Raw genomic sequence first — 23,841 nt, 5'->3', positions numbered from 1 at the left:
ATTCAAAGTAGCATCTATAGTGGCTAAAAGATAATTAATTCTTAATTAAACTTAACAATTTAAATGCAAATTTACTAAGAAAGATGCTCACGCATCAATATAGTCTTAGAATAATTTTGGACATATACAAAAATACACAACTCCAAAAAACGCCTATTTCTGTTCATTGTGTAAGTAATTATACATGTTGTACCATTTGGTGATTTGGGCTTCTCCTTGTTGCTCATGGGTTAACAAAAACTGAGAGAAAAGTGGAAACAATCACAAATCTAAAGCATAACCATCACAAATCTAAAGCATAACGTGTTATACTTCTTGCAACAATTGGGAGGAACCATTGAGCCAAAATAAATATAAATAACCATGTACTTTGTAACTCAAAAGTTGTCTATTTATGGAATCCAATTACAAATCGTTGAATGCCAGCAAAATCAGAACGTATTTCAAAATTGTGTAAGCTTCCACCTCTATTGTTTTCCATATATTCAACAAGAGTCCTACACTGCTGCTCACCATTTGTCTGCAGACACAAATTGTTGTAGAAACAGTCAGAAGCAACACAAAGTCACATAGGATCCCAAGACATTTACATAACGGCCCTTTGCCAAATACAACACAAAGTTTAAGAAAGAAAACACTATATCCAAAATGTTATCTAAAGATAAACAAGTTCACTTGAAAATTCTAGCATTCCTATAATCCTATCCATTCAAAGATACTAAAGAAAGCTGATTGTAATATGACACACTATACATAAACACGAGTGAGTGAGTGAGTGAGTGAGTGAGTGAGTGAGTGAGTGTGGAGTCTCATGAATGAGGGTTGAGGTCTCCCAGGGAAGGTCTTTTCCCATTCACAATATTTGAACCCAAGACCACTAGGTAACCCACCAAGGGACTTGCCACATTTGTCCATTTCTGATTATACATTGATATGATGAAAGAGAATCTTTAATTTTGCAAGAGATGTGCAAACTAAACTGGTACTCATGGATAATAATCAAACTAGGAAGAACAAAACTATAAAGAACATTGGAATTAATACTGAAATCATAAAATAAATGGGTATGGCAGTTTGAGAAGCCAAAACTCTTCCCTCCCTATAACTTGTCAGCTAGGCAAATTCAGTTACACAACCCTTCACTCATGCCTTGCATGCCTCAGTCTCACAGAATTGCCAATTACTATTAAGACCTTGACTCTAACCGGATACTAAGAAGGCACCAGATTTACTGCAATGTATAAATTAAAATGGAATAAAAATAAAATAAAAAAGGGCAGCTCAGTGTGCAAGCATCCGCGTTATGCAGGGTCTAGGAAGGACTGCACCCAAAGGGTGTAACGTGGGCACCCAAAATGGAATAATAATACTAGGAATTTTATTAGAAAAATATTAGCAGAACTTGAAGCCCTGTGATCCATGTTATCTACTGGTACAAATTACTTTTTAAGAAATTTTACTTGAGTTCTAGACCTCAAGTTTGATGATGCTATTTAGGTAAAAATAGTTTAGTAAACAATGGCGCATATTGCAGAGAATTGCATGATCAAAACCTTTAGGCATCCTGTAAAGAAGAATTCTATTGATGTATCTATGCAATGGTGAACAGTCAAACAGACGCACAAACATGTTTACTGCTAGCCTTCACAAATTCCATCCACCAACTGCTCACCAAATTCTCATCTAATTATTGGTTATAGTTATGTTTATGGATACCTTTTTATTATTTATGAGGAAACAAAAGCACAAGAAGAAACAAAAGAATTTGAATTTCTAGGGGGGAAAAAATGGGGGTCCACCATACCTCGAAGGCAAAAAATCCACCAGGCTTCAAGAACAAAGCAGCACCATCACAAAGATGGAAAAGAGCATCCATACCATCAATACCTCCATCCAATGCAACTCTCGGTTCATGCCTACCAACTTCAGCTTGTAGGCCAGAGATGTCTTTACTCGGTATATATGGTGGGTTGCTTACAAGACCCGCAAGCCTTCCTTCCATATCCTTCAATGGTTCAAACCAAGATCCTTCCTCTATTTCAATTTTTTCCTGTAGTGGATAACGAATTGGTTCATACGGTGACCGAAAACAATCAAAAGGGAAGCAATAAAGATCTGCAGAGAAAACATATTCTGAAAGAAAATGGGAAACAAATGATCAATCACAATCATTTGAAAAACAATTTTGAATTATTTTGCTTTTCTGCTATCGAATATACAATTTTTAATAATAACAGCTAGAGACAACCATTTGTATGCCATTTTTTCGGAAAGTTTGTTCATAACATGGTATCAAAGGAATTATCGCCAAGCTGCTTAATGTATAATCCTTATTTCTCCCATTCTCTAAATTAATTGAAAGTTTCAGCATAAGTTATGATGAATTTGTGCATTGCCTGCACCACGAGCCCAAAAAAGAGCTCTTGCATATGAGATGTACTGGATATAAAAGCATTCAAACCTATAAGGCATCTTCAGTAATCCTGACTTTCCATGGCCTTGCATCTTATTCAATATTGAGTTTTGAGTTTTGACCATACCAAAAAAATGCACAAAACTTAAACCTGGATGCAGAGAGCCACCAAAAGGAATTTAAGTCATTTTGAAATCTCTTACAATCTTGGCTTAAAAGCAATAAATTACATAAAAAGAAAAAAAAAACTTAAATCATGGGTTGTCAAAGCTATAATCTCTAACCTTTAAGCAATACCTCTGCACATTGTAACCAGCAACAGAAACTGCCACAGGGCTTAAATCAGTGGCAATAACCCTCCCTGCATTTTCAAGAACCCTACCAATACCAATGGCAAGGGCGCCACTTCCTGTACCCAAATCAGCCCACATCCCTCTTTTCAAGTCCTCATTGTTTGACATCACATCACACACAAAATCAACAATTAGTTCGGTCTCCGGTCTCGGAATCAAGACCCCTTCTTGGACACTCAAAACAAGGTCCCTCCAATGCTCACATCCAACTATGTACTGAAAGGGTCTCCTCTCAGTAATCCTCTGCTTCCATAGACCATAAAGTTCCTCTAAATTAGCCCTCATTTTCACCCTCACATCATCATCATCGCCGTTCTCCAAACCCGTTTGTGGAAACTGTGAATGGTCTTCAACAACATCCTCAATGAGCCACTTGAGCTCCCTGCAAAGCATGCTCGAGTCTGGGCCATTATCTGACTGAACAAAAGACGAACCAATTGAAGAAGCGACGCTTTCGGCCCAATCACGCCATTTTCTGAGGTCACATAACTTGGCTGAGTAAATTGGTGGCCTCAGAAAGAGTGGAACATGAAATTGGGGTTTCACATAAGTGGGAGAATATGATGATAGTTCTGAAGAACAAATTGGACTCCACAAGGCGGTGAAAACAGAAGGTCTAAACAAATTTGAGAATCTATGGAGGCTATACACAGTGCTTAAGGCTAGCTTCATTTGAAAAACAGGCAGATGGACAAGCACAGAAAAGCAGACGAACCACAAGCGACAACGGCAGCCGAATGAGAGTCTTCTCAACTTCAAAGTATTCTCTTTTCCGCCGGTGAGCTTTGATTGCGGTTCGGTGCTTTCACTGACAATGTGTGTTTGTTTGGATAATCTTAATTTTTGAGCGAATACCCATCATGATCGCGACAATGTTTACGAAGAACCTGGAGGACCGAGGCTCCTATTAAAACAGAAATTCTTTTCCGTCTTTTGGGTTTGGATTCGATCTTGAAAAAAAAACTAAAAAAAAATGTGAAAGGATAAATTAAAAATCGGGTAAAAAACTAGAATAAACCAAGGGAAGTTGGAAATTACCTAAATGAGCCAAAGTGAAATTCGTTTCAGCAATGAGCCAAATCCTATATTTATATAATTCGAACCAGCATGGTTCGAACTCCATTCATTAATAATTCGAACCAGGGTGGTTCGAATTACTAAGAGAGAAGTTGATTCAAGTAAATCGAACCAGGGTTGTTCGAATTACAGGGGAGGAAACTGTAGCACATAATTCGAACCAAGCTGGTTCGAATTACATGGGGAGACGCTGCATCAAGTAATTCGAACCAGGCTGGTTCGAATTACACAAATCGAATTCGAATCAGTCTGGTTCGAATTAGTGGTAGACAGTGCAGTATATATATGGTTGTAAACGTGAGTTGCTCTCATAGAGGGTGTAAGATGGCTAGTGAGGAGAGTTTTGTGGTTTTGGTTCACCACAGAGGATCCATTAAGAGGAAAACTCGCTCCGGTGTGAAGTTTACAGATAAGGATCCTCTCTGTATTGTCGTGAAACCAACGACGAGCTATGATGACCTTGTTAGATCTGTGCTGATGAAACTTGGTCTGGAAGGTGCGAAGCGAGTGAAGAAGTTTTTCTATCGCATTCCAATCACTGTCTTGCAGGATACCGTGAAGTATGATTGCTTCACGATTGGTAGTGATGAGGACCTGCAAGTCATGTTTCTATGTCGGAGGCAGTTTCCCGAGGTGAGGACACCAGAGTTGTTGGCAAAGCTGGTTGATGTGGTATCTAGCTCAGGGGGTTCGAACCGAAATGCCACCACTGAAGCCGCGGCAGCCGGTTCCAGTTCCAGGCCTGCCGTTGCTTCTTCGTCCGTCCCTGTGTACGAGCCAGCGGTCCAACCAGTCGCCTCCCCGTCTTTTGCCGTTGATCTCAATGATGGAGTAGGCGACGTGGTAGGGTCCGTTGATATTCTGCCGAACGCTTTACAGGGAGTTCCACCAGTTGGCGTCGGAGACGGAGTGTTGGGTGATGTAGAGGAGGATGACGTCGAGCCGGATATGATTGAGGATGACAGCGGCGACGAGGTTGGAGCGATTGAGCCTGCATTGGCGGTCGGTGGTTCTAGTTCTGGCACACAGCAGTATCCACCACATTTTTCCTCTTTGGACCTGGATGCCATGAGGCAAGAGGGTGTTTCAGGGCACTCTGTTGGATTCGGAGCTAGAGATGCTGAAGGGACTGCTGGTTTGACAGAGTTCCAGGTTGGTCAGCAATTTCAGGATAAAGATGAAGCCCTGTTAAGTGTGAAGACTTACAGCATCCGGCGAGGGGTACAGTACAAGGTTGTGGAGTCTGATCATCGCCGTTATGTGGGCAAGTGTTCTGAGTTTGGGAATGGGTACACATGGTTGATTCGACTGAGTCTGCGGAAGCGCAAGGGCATTTGGGAGGTCAAACGGTACAATGGACCTCACACTTGTCTTGCGACCTCCATCTCGAGTGACCACAGGAGCTTGGATTATCATGTCATTTCGGCGTTCGTTATGCCAATGGTTAGGGCTGATGCATCCGTCAGAATCAAGGTGCTCCTAAATGCCACGGCAGCACACTTCGGGTTTAGGCCGACTTACAGGAGGGTCTGGATGGCGAAGCAAAAGGCAATTGCCCTCATATACGGTGACTGGGATGAGTCATACAACGAGCTCCCCAGGTGGGTTTTGGGAGACCAGTTGACGATGCCCGGTACTGTTGCAATCCTACGGACGAGCCCCGTTCGAGTTAGTGGACAAGTAGACGAGTCTCAAGCTTTTTTCCACAGACTTTTCTGGACGTTTCCACCGCTCATCCAGGCATTTCGCCATTGCAAGCCCCTAGTTAGCATTGACGGCACCCATCTGTATGGGAAGTACGGGGGTACTTTGCTCATCGCGATTGCACAGGACGGGAACTCCAACATTCTACCTGTTGCATTCGCACTAGTAGAAGGTGAGAATGCAGAGTCTTGGTCATTCTTTCTCTCCCACCTTAGACAGCACGTGACACCGCAGCCCGGTCTTCTGGTTATATCGGACAGGCATAACGGCATCAAGGCTGCGCTTGAGGCTCCGGACGGAGGTTGGTTACCTCCATCTGCATACCGTGCATTCTGCATTCGACACGTAGCGGCTAATTTTGCCCTTACCTTCAAGGGCAAAGACGCACGTAGGCTTCTAGTGAATGCCGCATATGCCAAGACCGAGGTTGAGTTTGATTACTGGTTTGACATTCTTCAGTCTAAAGACCCGGCGATGTGTGAGTAGGCGAACCGGATTGATTATTCCTTGTGGATTCAGCATCGTGACGAGGGACGGAGATTCGGTCACATGACGACGAATATCTCGGAGTGTGTGAACTCAATCATGAAGGGTGTCAGAAACCTCCTTGTATGCTCTTTGGTCAAGGCAACATATGGAAGGCTTGCGGAACTCTTTGTTCGCAAGGGGAGAGGGGCTGAGGCCCAGATGGGAACCGGACAGCAATTCAGTCAGTACTTGGTGAAGTGTATAGAGGCCAACTTGAAAACCGCAAGGTGCTTCACGGTGACTTTGTATGACCGGGATAACTCTGAGTTCACCGTAGCCGAGACCACTCCGACGGGCTCTTTCTCATTGGGTACCTACAGAGTATCGCTTGCCTCTCGGACCTGTGACTGCGGGTACTTTCAGGCGCTTCATTTCCCGTGCCAGCACGCACTTGCATGCTGTGCCTACTCACAGGTTACCTGGTCCTCTTATGTTCACAGCGTGTATCAGATTAGTTCAGTGTTCAGTGTGTACCAGATGGGATTCACACCGCCGATACCGGAGGGCTTCTGGCCACCTTACGACGGGCCCACCGTGATTCCGGACCCTGCCAAGAGGCGTGCAAGAGAGGGTCGTCCTAGATCCACTAGGATACGGACGAATATGGACGAGGCAGATCCGAACTGGCCAAAGAGGTGTGGCCTTTGTCGCCAACCCGGACACACCCGGCGGAGTTGCCCACAGCTTGGAGGACCGTCTCACACAGGGGGCCAGTAGTAGCGATGTTGTTAGTGTTAGTGCTTATTGATTTTTATTTTTCCTGTTACATGTTATGTTATAGGACTTATGTAATCTGTTGATCTTTTTACCTTTTAGTAATGAAAAAGTTGGACCTGAATTTGAATATAGCTAGAAATCTCATAAATGCAAAAGTTGATAACTAAAGTGTTATATGATTCAATGATAATACATATTCACTAATCCACTAGGTAAATACCAGATTTTTAAGTACAATAAGATGAAGAAACAACAAGGAAAAACAGCTCTAAAGTAACAGCAGTAATCCACATGTGTCAGATACATGAATGAACCCTAACGTCCAAAATACATGGAAAGTAAATCATCTAAACAAGTGGGAGCCTGTCCCACAACGACGGGGTACCCGTGGCCTCTGACCTCTGCGGATAAACGGCTCCTCATCCTCTATCTCATCTGCGTCCTCATGCGGGGCAGGCTGTGCGGGTGGCGTAAAATGGATAGGCGCGGCAGACGGCCCGGCGACAGACTGTGATGTAGCGGCGTAGGCGGAATGTGGGGTACCTCCCAAACCAAACTGATCACCAACAGGTGTCGTAGCAGGCTCGTTCAGATCAACATCTAAGGGTGCCTGCGTGCCGGGGGTCTGAGCACGCCTCCTGCCCGGGTCGTCCTCCTGCATGATAGCCGTAATCTCCTCTAGAAACCGTGGACTGCCGAAGTCCGCATCAAGCGTATCTGCGCCAAGGAAGTCCTGCCACAGTGATCCGGGAATAACCCATGGAGTACCGTCCTGCTGAGGCTGGTCGTCGGTGGGTACTCCAACAAAGTAATGTCCAAAAGAACCCGACCCAAGTCCAGCGTCACTAGGCTCAGCCCCGTCACCCATCCCTGAGCCATACCACTCCCCTCCGTGCACCCCATCCTGGGTACTAACACCAGCAACTGCATCCGCCCCTGCACCATCCCCGCCCTCGGGCCCATGCTGATCATCGTCATCGTCCTCGGGGTCAGGTGCAGCGGCATGAACCGCAGCACGCCCTCTACCTCTGCCAGGATGGCATCGTCGTCGACCCCCAGCGGGGCCGGCCTCGTCATCATCCTCCAGTGCACGCTTGGTGCACGAATTGTGAATCACACTTTTCACAACGCGTACCACTAACCAGCAAGTGCACTGGGTCGTCCAAGTAATACCTCACGTGAGTAAGGGTCGAATCCCACGGAGATTGTTGGTTTGAAGCAATCTATGGTTATCTTGTAAATCTTAGTCAGGAAGTCAATTATGTTTATCAGTTGAATTGTGAATAACCAAGAGAGCATAAATTAAAGGTTACTTGTTGTGCAGTAATGGAGAATATGTTGGAGTTTTGGAGATGCTTTGTCTTCTGAATCTCTGCTTTTCTCTGTCTTCTGATTCACGCACGCACGTCCTCCTATGGCAAGCTGTGTGTTGGTGGATCACCGTTGTCAATGGCTACCTTCCATCCTTCTAGTGAAAACTACGCTCACGCGCTCTGTCACAGCACGGCTAATCACCGGTTGGTTCTCGATCCGGTTGGAATAGGATTTACTATCCTTTTGCATCTGTCACTAACGCCCAGGCTTCAGGAGTTTGAAGCTCGTCACAGTCATTCAATCCTTGAATCCTACTCGGAATACCACAGACAAGGTTTAGACTTTCCAGATTCTCATGAATGCCGCCATCAGTTCTAGCTTATACCACGGAGATTCTGATTAAGAGATCTCAGAGATACTCATTCAATCGGATATAGAACGGAGGTGGTTGTCAGACACACGTTCATGGTTTGAGGAAGGTGATGAATGTCACGGATCATCACCTTCATCACAGTTAAGCGCGAATGAACATCTTAGATAGGAACAAGCGTGTTTGAATGGAAAACAGAAATACTTGCATTAATTCATCGAGACACAGCAGAGCTCCTCACCCCCAACAACGGGGTTTAGAGACTCATGCCGTCAGAGAATACAAAGTTTTGATCTGAAATGTCATGAGATACAAAATAAGTCTCTAAAAGTTGTTTAAATACTAAACTAGTAGCCTAGGGTTACAAAATATGAGTAGACTATGATGGATGATGCAGAGATCCACTTCTGAGGCCCACTTGGTGTGTGCTGGGCTGAGACTTAAGCAATTCACGTGCAGAGGCCATTTGTGGAGTTGAACGCCAGTTTTTATGCCAGTTTGGGCGTTCAACTCCAGCTTTTGATCCTTTTCTGGCGCTGGACGCCAGAATTGGGCAGAGAACTGGTGTTGAACGCCAGTTTACGTCATCTATCTTTGTGCAAAGTATGGACTATTATATATTGCTGGAAAGCCCTGGATGTCTACTTTCCAACGCAATTGGGAGCATGCCATTTCGAGTTCTGTAGCTCCAGAAAATCCACTTTGAGTGAAGGGAGGTCAGAATCCAACAGCATCAGCAGTCCTTTTTCAGCCTGAATCAGATTTTTGCTCAGCTCCTTTAATTTCAGCCAGAAAAATACCTGAAATTACAGAAAAACACACAACTCATAGTAGAGTCCAGAAATATGAATTTTTCCTAAAAACTAATAAAATTAGACTAAAAACTAACTAAAACATACTTAAAACTATATGAAATTATCCCCAAAAAGCGTATAAAATATCCGCTCATCACAACACCAAACTTAAACTGTTGCTTGTCCTCAAGCAACTAGACAAATAAAATAGAAGACTAATAGGTTGAGAAGCAATAATATCTCAGAGTTTTTTGCATGAAGCTCAGATTCTAATTAGATGAGCGGGGCTAGTAGCTTTTTGCTTCCGAACAGTTTTGGCATCTCACTTTATCCATTGAAGCTCAGAGTGATTGGCATCTATAGGAACTCAGAATTCAGATAGTGCTATTGATTCTCCTAGTTCAGTGTGGTGATTCTTGAACACAGCTTCTTTATGAGTCTTGGCTGTGGCCCTAAGCACTTTGTTTTCCAGTATTACCACCGGATACATAAATGCCACAGACACATAACTGGGTGAACCTTTTCAGATTGTGACTCAGCTTTGCTAAAGTCCCCAATTAGAGGTGTCCAGAGTTCTTAAGCACACTCTTCTTTTTGCTTTGAACCTTGACTTTAACCGCTCAGTCTCAAGTTTTCACTTGACACCTTCACGCCACAAGCACATGGTTAGGGACAGCTTGGTTTAGCCGCTTAGACCAGGATTTTATTCCTTTAGGCCCTCCTATCCACTGATGCTCAAAGCCTTGGGATCCTTTTTATTTGCCCTTGCCTTTTGGTTTTAAGGGTTATTGGCTTTTTCTGCTTGCTTTTTTTTTTTTACCTTTTTTTTTTATTTTTTTTCTGCAAGCTTTGTTCTTTGCTGCTTTTTCTTGCTTCAAGAATCATTTTTATGATTTTTCAGATTATCAATAACATGTCTCATGTTCTTCATTCTTTCAAGAGCCAACATATTTAACAGTCTTAAACAACAAATTCAAAAGACATATGCACTGTTCAAGCATTCATTCAGAAGACAGAAAGCGTTGCCACCACATGTTACTAATTAGAATTTTTTCTTATTAAAAACTCGAAATTTTATTGTCTCTTATTCAAAAGATCTACTATTTTATTCATGTTTGCTGATGATGAGAAAAATAGACTATAACTTAATTGGGGATAAAATCAAACTAGACACCAATTACTACTAATGATCATCTTATGAAGACACAAACATAGATAAGCACTTAACATAGAGAAAACGAAAAACAGAGAAAGTAAGAACAAGGAACGAGTCCACCTTAGTGATGATGGCATTTCCTTCTTGAGGCACCAATGATGTTCTTGAGCTCTTTTATGTCTCTTCCTTGCCTTTGTGGCTTGATTCCTAGTGATTTTTGGTATTTCTATCCTCAGTTGCTTCCAATAATTATGTGGAGGGAAGTGCATCCCCTGAGGTATCTCTTGCTTTGCAGCCACATGTTCTACCACTGAGCTATAGATCCTTCACATAATTGTTTTACCACACCAAACTTAGAATGTTGCTCGCCCTCGAGCAAAAGAAGAGGGAATAGACAAAAAAGAAGATGTGGAAAGAAAAAACTAGGATTATGAGGAGGGAAGGTGGGGATCCTGTGGGGTCCACAGATCTTGAAATGATCCTGTGAGGTCCACAGATCTTGAGGTGTCAAGGCATTTACATCCCTGCACCAATTTGGGCATGCAAAATGCCCTTGCACACAACTCTGGGCGTTCAGCGCCAGGTTGGAGCCCATTTTGGGCGTTCAACGCCCATTTACTAGCCATTTCTGGCGTTGAACGCCAGAACCATGCTTGTTCTGGGCGTTCAGCGCCAGGATGTTGCCCATTTTGGGCGTTCAGCGCCAGAACCATGCTCTGTTCTGGCGTTGAACGCCAGACAGGTGCTTCCTCCAGGGTGTGATTTTTCTTCTGCTGTTTTTGATTCCGTTTTCAATTTTTAATATTTATTTTGTGACTCCACATGATCATGAACCTAATAAAACATGAAAAACCATGAAAGTAAATAAAAATTGGGTTGCCTCCCAACAAGCGCTTCTTTAATGTCCTTAGCTGGACCTTGCTGAGCTTTTAATCTAGCTTCAGCCTTGAGCATTCTTGCTCAATGTTGCCTTCTAGATAATGCTTGATTCTCTGTTCATTGACAATGAACTTCTTATCAGAATCAATATCTTGAAGCTCCACATAACCATATGGTGATACACTTGTAATCACGTATGGTCCCCTCCACCGGGATTTCAATTTCCCGGGGAATAGCCTGAGTCTAGAGTTAAACAACAGAACCTTCTGTCCTGGTTCAAAGATTCTAGATGACAGCTTTCTGTCATGCCACTTTTTTTATTTTTCTTTATATAGCTTGGCATTTTCGAAAGCTGTGAATCTGAACTCCTCTAGCTCATTTAGCTAGAACAATCTTTTTTCTCCTGCTAATTTGGCATCAAAGTTTAGGAATCTGGTTGCCCAGTAGGCCTTATGTTCCAGTTCCACGGGCAGGTGACATGCCTTACCATACACCAGTTGGTATGGAGAGGTCCCTATAGGGGTCTTGAATGCTATTCTGTAAGCCCACAAAGCATCATCCAAGCTCCTTGCCCAATCCTTTCTACGGGTATTTACTGTCCGTTCCAGGATTCTCTTTAATTCTCTGTTAGAAACTTCAGCCTGCCCATTGGTTTGTGGATGATATGGAGTGGCCACCTTGTGGCGAATTCCATACCGAACCATGGCAGAGTAAAGCTGTTTATTGCAGAAGTGAGTGCCCCCATCACTGATTAGTACTCTAGGGACACCAAACCTGCTAAAAATATGTTTCTGGAGGAACTTCAGCACTGTTTTAGTATCATTGGTGGGTGTGGCAATAGCCTCAACCCATTTTGATACATAGTCAACTGCCACCAGAATATAAGTGTTTGAGTATGATGGTGGGAAAGGTCCCATGAAGTCAATTCCCCATACGTCAAACAACTCAATTTTCAAGATTCCTTGTTGGGGCATGGCGTAACCATGAGGCAGATTACCAGCTCTTTGGCAACTGTCACAATTACGTACAAACTCTCGGGAATCTTTATAGAGTGTGGGCCAATAGAAGCCACATTGGAGGACCTTGGTGGCTGTTCGCTCACCTCCGAAATGGCCTCCATATTGAGATCCGTGGCAATGCCACAGGATCCTCTGTGCTTCTTCTCTAGGCACACACCTACGGATAATTCCGTCTGCACATCTCTTAAAGAGATAAGGTTCATCCCACAAGTAGTACTTTGCATCAGTAATTAATTTCTTCTTTTGTGTCCTGTTGTACTCCTTGGGTATGAACCTTGCAGCTTTATAGTTTGCAATATCGGCAAACCATGGTGCTTCCTGAATGGCGAATAAATTCTCATCAGGAAACGTTTCAGAGATCTCAAGAGAAGGGAGGGGCGTCCCTTCCACTGGCTCTATCCGGGACAGATGATCAGCCACTTGGTTCTCTGTCCCTTTTCTGTCTCTTATTTCTATATCAAACTCTTGCAGAAGCAATACCCATCTGATGAGCCTGGGTTTTGAATCCTGCTTTGTGAGTAGATATTTAAGAGCAGCATGGTCAGTATACACAATCACTTTTGATCCTACTAAGTATGATCTGAACTTGTCAATGGCGTAAACCACTGCAAGTAGTTCTTTTTCTGTGGTTGTGTAATTTTTCTGGGCATCATTTAGAACGCGACTGGCATAATAAATGACATGCAGAAGCTTGTCATGCCTCTGTCCCAATACTGCACCAATGGCATGATCACTGGCATCACACATTAGCTCAAATGGTAATGCCCAGTCTGGTGCAGAAATGACTGGTGCTGTGACCAGCTTAGTTTTCAGCGTTTCAAACGCCTGCAGGCACTTTGTGTCAAACACAAATGGCGTGTCAGCAGCTAGCAGATTGCTTAGAGGTTTTGCGATTTTTGAAAAATCCTTTATAAACCTCCTATAGAATCCTGCATGCCCCAGAAAGCTTCTGATTGCCTTAACATTGGCAGGTGGTGGTAATTTTTCAATTACCTCTATTTTTGCTTGATCCACCTCTATTCCCTTGTTTGAGATTTTATGCCCAAGAACAATTCCTTCAGTCACCATGAAGTGACACTTTTCCCAGTTTAAAACTAGGTTGGTCTCTTGGCATCTTTTCAGAATAAGTTTCAGGTGATCAAGACAGGAGCTGAATGAGTCTCCATATACTGAGAAGTCATCTATGAAGACTTCCAGAAATTTTTCCACCATGTCAGAGAAAATTGAGAGCATGCATCTCTGGAAGGTTGCAGGCGCATTACATAGCCCAAATGGCATCCTTCTATAAGCAAACACTCCAGATGGACATGTGAATGCTGTTTTCTCTTGATCCTGGGGATCTACTGCAATCTGGTTGTAGCCTGAGTAGCCATCCAGAAAGCAGTAATAATCATGACCTGCTAGTCTTTCTAGCATCTGGTCTATGAATGGTAAAGGAAAATGATCCTTTCTGGTGGCTGTGTTGAGCCTTCTGTAGTCAATACACATGCGCCACCCTGTAACTGTTCTTGTAGGAACCAGTTCATTTTTTTCATTATGAATCACTGTCATGCCTCCTTTTTTTGGGACGACTTGAACAGGGCTCACCCAGGGGCTATCAGAAATAGGATAAATAATCCCAGCCTCTAGTAACTTGGTGACCTCTTTCTGCACCACTTCCTTCATGGCTGGATTTAGCCGCCTCTGTGGTTGAACCACTGGTTTGGCATTATCCTCCAATAGGATTTTGTGCATGCATCTAGCTGGGCTTATGCCCTTAAGGTCTCCTATGGACCACCCAAGAGCTGTCTTGTGTGTCCTTAGCACTTGAATAAGTGCTTCCTCTTCCTGTGAATTTAAAGCAGAGCTTATGATCACTGGAAAAGTGTCACCTTCTCCCAGAAATGCATATTTCAAGGATGGTGGTAGTGGCTTGAGCTCGGGTTTAGGAGGTTTTTCCTCTTTCAGAAGAAAGTTCAGAGGCTCTTTCATGTCCTCTGAATCCTCCAAATCAGGCTGAACATCTTTAAAGATGTCTTCCAACTCTGATTCGAGACTCTCAGCCATGTTGATCTCTTCTACCAAAGAGTCAATGAGATCAACTTTCATGCAGTCTGTTGATGTGTCTGGATGCTGCATGGCTTTGACAGCGTTCAACTAAAACTCATCATCATTGACTCTCAGGGTTATTTCCCCCTGTTGGACGTCAATGAGGGATCGTCCAGTTGCTAGGAAGGGTCTTCCTAGAATGAGAGTAGCACTCTTGTGCTCCTCCATTTCCAGCACAACAAAGTCAGTGGGAAAGGCGAATGGCCCAACTCTGACAATCATGTCTTCAATCACGCCTGATGGGTATTTAGTGGATCCATCAGCAAGTTGGAGACATATCCGGGTTGGTTTAACTTCTTCAGTTAAGCCAAGCTTCCTGATAGTGGATGCAGGTATTAGGTTGATGCTTGCCCCAAGATCGCATAAAGCTGTCTTGGTGCAATCACCTTCTAATATGCATGGTATCAGAAAACTCCCAGGGTCTTTAAGCTTTTCAGGAAAGCTTTTCAGGACTACTGCACTGCATTCTTCAGTGAGGAGAACTCTTTCTGTTTCTCTCCACTCCTTTTTATGACTCAAGATCTCTTTCATGAACTTGGCATAAGAAGGTATTTGCTCAAGTGCCTCTGCAAATGGAATCTTTATTTCAAGAGTCCTTAGATAATCTGCAAAGCGAGCAAATTGCTTATCCTGCTCTTCTTTCCGGAGTTTTTGAGGATAAGGTATCTTGGCTTTATATTCCTCAACCTTAGTGGTTAAAGAAGCCTTTTTAGAGGGGTTGTTATCAGCACTTGTGTGTATCTGATCCCTCACTGGCAATTGAGTGCCAGAGTCAGAAGCTGGAGTGACGTTAGACGCCAGCTCACTGTCTGTTCCTGGCGCCTGAACGCCAGAAATGTGCCCATTTTGGGCGTTCAACGCTGGATTTTGCCCCATTTGGGCGTTCAACGCCGGATTCTTGCCCATTTCTGGCGTTGAACGCCAATTCTGCCTTGTTTCTGGCGTTGAACGCCAGTTTTGGGCATGGTCTGGGCGTTCAGCGCCAGCCTTCCACCCATTTTCTGACGTTTTAGCGCTAGCATTATTTTTCCCTGGGCTCTTACTGTCCTCAGGTGAATCTTTGGTGGGTTGCTCATTTCTTGAATTTTTGATGCCTTGAGGTGGGGTATTTAATGTCTTCCCACTTCTTAACTTAACTGCTTGGCATTCTTCTGTTATTTGCCTTGACAGCTGCTGCTTTGTTTGCTTAAACTGTTCTTCCATATGTATATTAGCCATCCTTGTCTCTTGTAATCTATCTTTGAATTCGGCTAACTGCCTTGTTAGGAAGTCCAATTGCTGATTGAATTCAGCAGCTTGTTCTACAGGACTGAGTTCAGCAGTTGCTGTTTTAACCTCTTCTTTCATGGAAGGGTCACTGCTTAGATACAGATGCTGATTCCGGGCAACTGTATCAATGAGCTCTTGAGCCTCTTCAATTGTCTTTCTCATGTGGATAGATCCACCAGCTGAGTAATCTAGAGACATCTGAGCTCCTTTTGCAAGCCCATAGTAGAAGATGTCTAACTGAACCCACTCTGAAAATATTTCAGAGGGGCATTTTCGTAGCATCTCTCTGTATCTCTCCCAGGCATCATAAAAGGATTCATTATCTCCTTGTTTAAAGCCTTGGATGTCCCGCCTTAGCTGTGTCATCCTTTTTGGAGGGAAATATTGATTCAGGAATTTTTCTGTCAGCTGTTTCCATGTCCTTATGCTGGCTTTAGGTTGGTTATTTAACCATCTCTTAGCTTGATCTTTTACAGCAAATGGAAACAGTAACAGTCTGTAGACATCTTGATCTATTTCCTTATCATGCACTGTGTCAGCAATTTGTAAAAATTGGGCCAGAAACTCTGTAGGTTCTTCCTGTGGAAGACCGGAATACTGACAACTTTGCTGCACCATGATAATGAGCTGAGGATTCAACTCAAAGCTACTAACTCCAATGGAGGGTATGCAGATGCTACTCCCATATGAAGCAGTAGAGGGGTTAGAATATGACCCCAGAGTCCTCCTGGACTGTTCATTTCCACTTATGTCCATGATGGATAAAGTGATATAACTTGGATTGATTTACCTTTTTATTTATTTTATTTTATTTATTTATTTATTTATTTATTTATTTATTTCAAAAATAAATCAAAATAAAATAAATAAAAATTGGGTGAAGATTTTCGAAAAACTGAGGAGAGAGAAAGTGGTTAGGAAATTTTGAAAAGGATATGATGATATATATATATTTTTTTGAAAAAAGGTCTTAAATTTAAAAAAAAATCTGAATTTTTGAAATAGATTTCGAAAATTTGCTTTTAAAATAGAGAGAAAAGATATTTTTGAATTTAAAGAGGAGAGAGAAAAACAATAAGATAGCACAAGATTTAAAATTTTTAGATCTAATGCTCCTTGTTTTTGAAATTTTTGGAGGGAAAACACCAAGGAACACCAAACTTGAAAAATTTTAAGATCAAGACACAAGGAAAACTCAAGAACACTTTGAAGACTCACAAGAACACAAGAACATGAAGAAAGAACACCAAACTTAAAATTTTTAGAAAACCAAACCAAAATTTTCGAAAACCAAAGGGAAATCAACAAGAAAACACCAAACTTAAAGTTTGGCACACAATTTAATAGAGAAATTATTATTTATGAAAAAGGTTTTGAAAAATATGATAGCCAATTACCATGAACATAAACACCACGTTCTAACTAATTGAGCTATAAATTTAAAGTGTTTTAACAAGGGATAAATAATAAAAGACTCTAAACTAAAAAGAAAAATTTTTCCTAATCTAAGCAACAAAATAAACCGTTAGTTGTCCAAACACGAACAATCCCCGGCAACGGCGCCAAAAACTTGGTGCACGAATTGTGAATCACACTTTTCACAACGCGTACCACTAACCAGCAAGTGCACTGGGTCGTCCAAGTAATACCTCACGTGAGTAAGGGTCGAATCCCACGGAGATTGTTGGTTTGAAGCAATCTATGGTTATCTTGTAAATCTTAGTCAGGAAGTCAATTATGTTTATCAGTTGAATTGTGAATAACCAAGAGAGCATAAATTAAAGGTTACTTGTTGTGCAGTAATGGAGAATATGTTGGAGTTTTGGAGATGCTTTGTCTTTTGAATCTCTGCTTTCCTCTGTCTTCTGATTCACGCACGCACGTCCTCCTATGGCAAGCTGTGTGTTGGTAGATCACCGTTGTCAATGGCTACCTTCCATCCTTCCAGTGAAAACTACGCTCACGCGCTCTGTCACAGCACGGCTAATCACCGGTTGGTTCTCGATCCGGTTGGAATAGGATTTACTATCCTTTTGCATCTGTCACTAACGCCCAGCCTTCAGGAGTTTGAAGCTCGTCACAGTCATTCAATCCTTGAATCCTACTCGGAATACCACAGACAAAGTTTAGACTTTCCGGATTCTCATGAATGCCGCCATCAGTTCTAGCTTATACCACGGAGATTCTGATTAAGAGATCTCAGAGATACTCATTCAATCGGATATAGAACGGAGGTGGTTGTCAGGCACACGTTCATGGTTTGAGGAAGGTGATGAATGTCACGGATCATCACCTTCATCACAGTTAAGCACGAATGAACATCTTAGATAGGAACAAGCGTGTTTGAATGGAAAACAGAAATACTTGCATTAATTCATCGAGACACAGCAGAGCTCCTCACCCCCAACAATGGGGTTTAGAGACTCATGCCGTCAGAGAATACAAAGTTTTGATCTGAAATGTCATGAGATACAAAATAAGTCTCTAAAAGTTGTTTAAATACTAAACTAGTAGCCTAGGGTTACAAAATATGAGTAGACTATGATGGATGATGCAGAGATCCACTTCTGAGGCCCACTTGGTGTGTGCTGGGCTGAGACTTAAGCAATTCACGTGCAGAGGCCATTTGTGGAGTTGAACGCCAGTTTTTATGCCAGTTTGGGCGTTCAACTCCAGCTTTTGATCCTTTTCTGGCGCTGGACGCCAGAATTAGGCAGAGAACTAGCGTTGAACGCCAGTTTACGTCGTCTATCCTTGTGCAAAGTATGGACTATTATATATTTCTGGAAAGCCCTGGATGTCTACTTTCCAACGCAATTGAGAGCATGCCATTTCGAGTTCTGTAGCTCCAGAAAATCCACTTTGAGTGCAGGGAGGTCAGAATCCAACAGCATCAGCAGTCCTTTTTCAGCCTGAATCAGATTTTTGCTCAGCTCCTTCAATTTCAGCCAGAAAAATACCTGAAATTACAGAAAAACACACAACTCATAGTAGAGTCCAGAAATATGAATTTTTCCTAAAAACTAATAAAATTAGACTAAAAACTAACTAAAACATACTTAAAACTATATGAAATTATCCCCAAAAAGCGTATAAAATATCCGCTCATCAACGCTCAAGCCACCCCCAGTCACGCTGGCTACGCCGTGTGCCCACGCGAGCTCTCCTATCAACCCGCCGCCTGTCCGGCACGTCGTCAGGACGATCCATCTCAGGAACCCGCCTAGCTCCCCGCTGTGAGGCCTCAACAGGAATAGCAACGACTCTCGGATCGCCCAACTGCGGATCCAGAGACAAGAACCTCTTCCCGTGCTGACTCCACCACTCCAAGAACTCATGCGACGGACTAGGGTCAGCAACAACATCGAACCTCAGCACGCTCTCCGTACGGGAGTCCCAATAGAGATGCCACTTCCACAAATGGGACGGGAACCATCGATCGCCGCCTCTGCCGTCCTTCGACATCAGAAAGTCGATGTTCAGGGCGAGATGTGGACGGGGCTACACCCCTCTAAACTGCGGAAGAACCCTATCTATCTGATGCCACTCTATGACGGCAAAGTAGCTAAGCGATGTAACAGACTGCCACAGCACCATATGCCGAGGCTCCAAAACCTCGGGATGCACGACCTGAAGTACGTCGGAGCTGCTGTACGGCATCCAGATAAACTACACCAAGAACTATACAGTGTCAGCGCAACTCATGAACCCAACTCGTAAAGCATGGTTAAATAAAGAAACTTATTAAGTAACATACTGACCTCTCTATCCTGCAACCGGTCTATCCAGAGCCTCCACATCTGAACTCTAGGACCTTTCTCGCTACTGGAAGGGATGTAACCTGACCACCTGCATCATGCACATGTCTTACCACTAATTAAATGTGTGCTTAGGGTATCCAATACATTATAAATGAACACGTAGTTATGTATAGTAAATTGAAATAGACAAAGCTTAGTACAGTACCTCGAGGCCAATGGCCAGCTGAACGTCTCAAATCCTGCAAGCCTAAACCGAGGAAATAGCCAGAAAATCCATGACTGAAGTAGCTGTAGTGGGCCCGCTAGCTTGATAACATTTCTGTTTGCCACTCGGCACATGCACCGGTACAACCATGCCAGTGCTACAGAACCCCAGCTGTAGGTCCCCATCTCCTCCAGCCTAGCTGCAAACGGAAGCCATCTGATGTGAATGCGATTGCCGGACTTGTCCGCAAAAAGCTGCGTGCCCAACAACATCATGATGTACGCACGGGCATATCGACGCACAGTATCCTCATCAGCTCCCTCCGGGCACTCACCAAAAGTCTCCTGAAACCAGTTGCAGTTGACCGCGTACTTCTGAACCTGGCTAGAAGAAGGTACCACTCCAAGCAACTCCTCGAACCAAACCCAGGCTGGATGGCCACCCTCGATGTATATCTGGAACTCTGATAGGCAGCCGCTGACGTAACGCCCGTCCACTGGCAAACCCAGCTGGTATGCCACGTCCTGGAGTGTGATCGTGCACTCTCCGAACGGCATATGAAATGTGTGCGTCTCCGGACGCCATCGCTCGACGAACGCACTGACAAGGGCCTCGTCCAACCGGAACCATCTATCGTTCAGCCTTGCAAGATGGTAAAGACCTGCCATCTGCAGGTACGGAACGTATCTGTCATCGAGGAGCATGCCCTGCTGCCGCCGCATGCTCCTGATGCATCGCTGAGGCTGCGGAAGAAATGAACCGCATTATTTGAACCAACTTAATTACCAGTGACAAACATAATCAACACGATAATTGATAAACCAAAAAATTGTACTAAATATAAGCGCTTAAAAATCCATAAATGAGAACCACTTGCATAAACAACTAACATAAGAAACCAGCATAAACCGCTGACATGAAAGATCTAACATTAAACAACCACAACTAAACCGCTAACATAAACCACTAACATAAACCACTAACATAAACCGTTAACGTAAACCACTTACATAAACCACATACATAAACCACCAAGATAAACCACCAACATAAACCACTAACATAAACCATTAACAGAAACCACTAACATAAACCACTAACATAAACTACCAACTAAACCACCATCTAACCCGCATGCAAAACCACTAACATAAACCACTAACATAAACCACTAACATAAACCATTAACAGAAACTACTAACATAAACCACTATCATAAACCACCAACTAAACCACCATCTAACCCGCATGCAAAACCGCTAACTCACATGTACCGGTAGAACAAAGTTATTTCCGTACTAACCTCCTCGTTGATGACCCCGGCTATATGGGCGACTCCGTCCAAGCGATATAACCATGCCGGATCGTCCCCCATCAGCAGAGTATTCCGTTCAGGTCTTTGTTGGAGAGAATCTGGGTCGTTTTCTCTGAGATTTGGTGGGGTAGGGGAAGGTGAGAATGGTTCGAATGAGGCTGATTCGAACTCCTTATATAGCCCAATCACTAGTAATTCGAACCAGGGTGGTTCGAATTACTTGAGTACCTAAAAACCCTATAATTCGAACTAGGGTGGTTCGAATTACATGCAATGCTAGTTCAAACCAGCCTGGTTCGATTTACCTTCAACTCTTCCTTGCTAATTCGAACTGGCCTGGTTCGATTTACTCCCAAATGCAGTTCGAACTAGCCTGGTTCGAATTACATTAAAATACGATTTGGCTTATTGCTGAATCGATTTTCATTTTGGCTTATATACGTAAATTTGAAGTGATGGTGGCTTATTATGGTGTTTTGCCCTTAAAAATCTTTTTAAAAAAAATTTTTAACAGATAAAAATTATTTTTTATTTGAATAATTTTTTTAAAAAAAATTTAAATATTAAAAATATTTTTTTAAATATGATATTATTAGTTTTAGAAAAAATAAATAATTTATTTTTTAATAAAAATACTTTTTTTTATAAAACATATTTAAATAAATTTTAAATTAAATAAAAATATTTTATTTTTTAAAAAAATTACTTTTTTCACTCAAAAAAATCAATCCAAACTAATATTTAACCACGTGGAATAAATTAGTTTTTTGTCAATAATATATCTCTGACATTAACAGAATATAAATACATGGTACATTAAAATATTGACATATGTATTAAGTGCTAATTTAGATTTTGAGTCCTGTTTGAAAGTTTCCAAAACTAATTTTTTAAGTTTTAATTTATAAAAAGTTATATTAATGTTGTTTAGTACAATTTTTTAAATATATTTTTAATTTTTTAAAAAATTGTTTAAGAATTTTTAAAGAAATAAAAAATTTTGATTTTTCTCCTTCTCAAAAACTATTTTATCACTCATATTTATTAAAACAATTTTAAAATAGGTATTTCTATCATAAAAATTCAAATAGAAAATAACTTATTTGTAAGTTGTTTTTAATATAAGTTTTATATTTTAATTTTTTTTTAAAGAATTTAATTAAGTTGTTTATCCAAACTGACACTTAGCATATTAATAGCATATCCAATCCGACCTTTGATAATTCTCTAAAAATACAACTTTGTCTCTTTAAAGGAGAAGATCATCAGCAGCCCATTGTTGAATCTTAGATACCTTTTTCTCCTTATGCTCAACTCTAAGGTAGCGTTTGTTTTGAGGTACTGAGACAGAGACTGAGAGACTGAGACTCAGTATTGTGTTTGTTGGTTCAGAGACTGGTACTAAAATTTCTGTCTCTGTCTCCAAAATTTCAGTATTTCAGTACCTCCAAAAAGTAGGGACACGGGAGACTGAAATTTTTAGAGATAGAGACTAAAACTTTAATAACATTTTATACCTAAAATACTTTCATTTCAATTAATTAATTCCAATCTTACCCTTTGTGCAAATTAAATTAAAGTTTCATTCTTGTTTTAATTCTTGTCTCCCATTTTGCAGCAAACAGAATACTGAGATTTATTTCAATCTCTGTCTCTTAGTCTCTGTCTCTCATTCTCAGTCTTTCTGTCTCTGTCTCTCCACCAAACACTACCTAACGGTGTTAGCACCATGAGTCATAGAAATCATTTTTCAGAAACTACGAGTCGCACTCTATGTGATTAAAGTGTTGGTGGAGACAATAAGAGCTGCACTTTTTCTTCTAAGAATGTTAGGCAATAAAAAAAATTATGTCTTCAAGATGTTATTGTGGCACCTATATGATTTTCTTCCAATCTTACACAAGACTTAATTCAAATAGATTCTTCCTAGGATGTCCTAATTACAATATAAATAATGTTTTATAATTTTTGTATAAAGTTGATTTTTTTTGTATTTTTTTAATTCTAAAAAATTTATATAATTTTTTGTATTTTTACAATTAACATTTTCAATTTTCAGACACCAGTTCTATATTATAAGTACTTCAAGTGGCTAGATGTATTAGTTAAAGAAAATACTAATGAAGACATTACTTTTAAGAATACTATTTTAATGGAAAGGAGATTAAAGAAGTTAAAGTATAAAGTGAAGGAGTTAGACATGAAATTAAATTTAAAAATTTAGAACGAAATTGAATCTCAAGGTTGTAGATATGATAACAAATATTTTAGACTTGTAACTTTAGATATAATTAGTATCCTAATTACATTCGCCTTTAGGGTATGCCCCAAGTAGGTGACATAACCTTATTTTCGGTTTGTTGTGGTAATTATATTACAGTGTAATACTTTTGAGATATAACTAAACCTATTTAAGATTACAAGGTTGTTAAACTCGTGAGTCTAGCTAATTTCGTGGAGCTGACCTAGACTCGACTCGTAGACTCGTATGAGTTTACCTGTTATACGTTTTTTATAAAAAAATATATATATATCATGTATAATATATAAATTTACTCAGATATAGACATTCAAACTTAACAATTTCAACATGAAAACACATGATAAATTAAGATAATACTACAATTACAAGTTACAACAAGTACTCTAGAGTCTAGATCACATATTTAAATCCTTCACAAGTATGTATCTAGTTCAACATAAAACACACAATCACACAATCAAAGCTTCATAAGACACAACCAAAAGACAAAAGAAAACAACAAAGCAACAATTAAATGTTCTAATAAAGTCTAAAACTCAAATCCTCCAATATCTTCATCTTTCATGGCATCAACATCATCGTCTTCACCATCTTCATTAGAAACATCATTTTTTTC

General features: G+C 41.4%; 1 protein-coding gene and 1 pseudogene across 1 annotated transcript; one reads left to right on the top strand and one right to left on the bottom strand.

The window, feature by feature from the left end:
- Positions 1 to 327: 327 nt before the first annotated feature.
- On the bottom strand, positions 328 to 3,697 carry LOC107614187 (RNA methyltransferase family protein). The gene is made up of 3 exons (XM_016316420.3): positions 2,698 to 3,697; positions 1,805 to 2,050; positions 328 to 520 (listed from the first exon to the last, which is right to left on the bottom strand). Exons 1-3 carry the CDS (start codon positions 3,436 to 3,438, stop codon positions 389 to 391), a joined length of 1,119 nt encoding a protein of 372 aa, XP_016171906.1. The 5' UTR covers positions 3,439 to 3,697; the 3' UTR covers positions 328 to 388.
- Positions 3,698 to 4,167: 470 nt separating this feature from the next.
- On the top strand, positions 4,168 to 21,287 carry LOC107612419 (uncharacterized; annotated as a pseudogene).
- The last annotated feature ends 2,554 nt before the right edge of the window (positions 21,288 to 23,841 follow it).

This window comes from Arachis ipaensis, chromosome B8, assembly GCF_059453495.1.
Source record: "Arachis ipaensis isolate K30076 ecotype BB chromosome B8, ASM5945349v1, whole genome shotgun sequence".
In the NCBI taxonomy this organism is placed as follows: Eukaryota; Viridiplantae; Streptophyta; class Magnoliopsida; order Fabales; family Fabaceae; genus Arachis; species Arachis ipaensis.
Note: the sequence above shows the minus strand (reverse complement) of the source record. Positions and strands in the feature narration are given on the sequence as shown.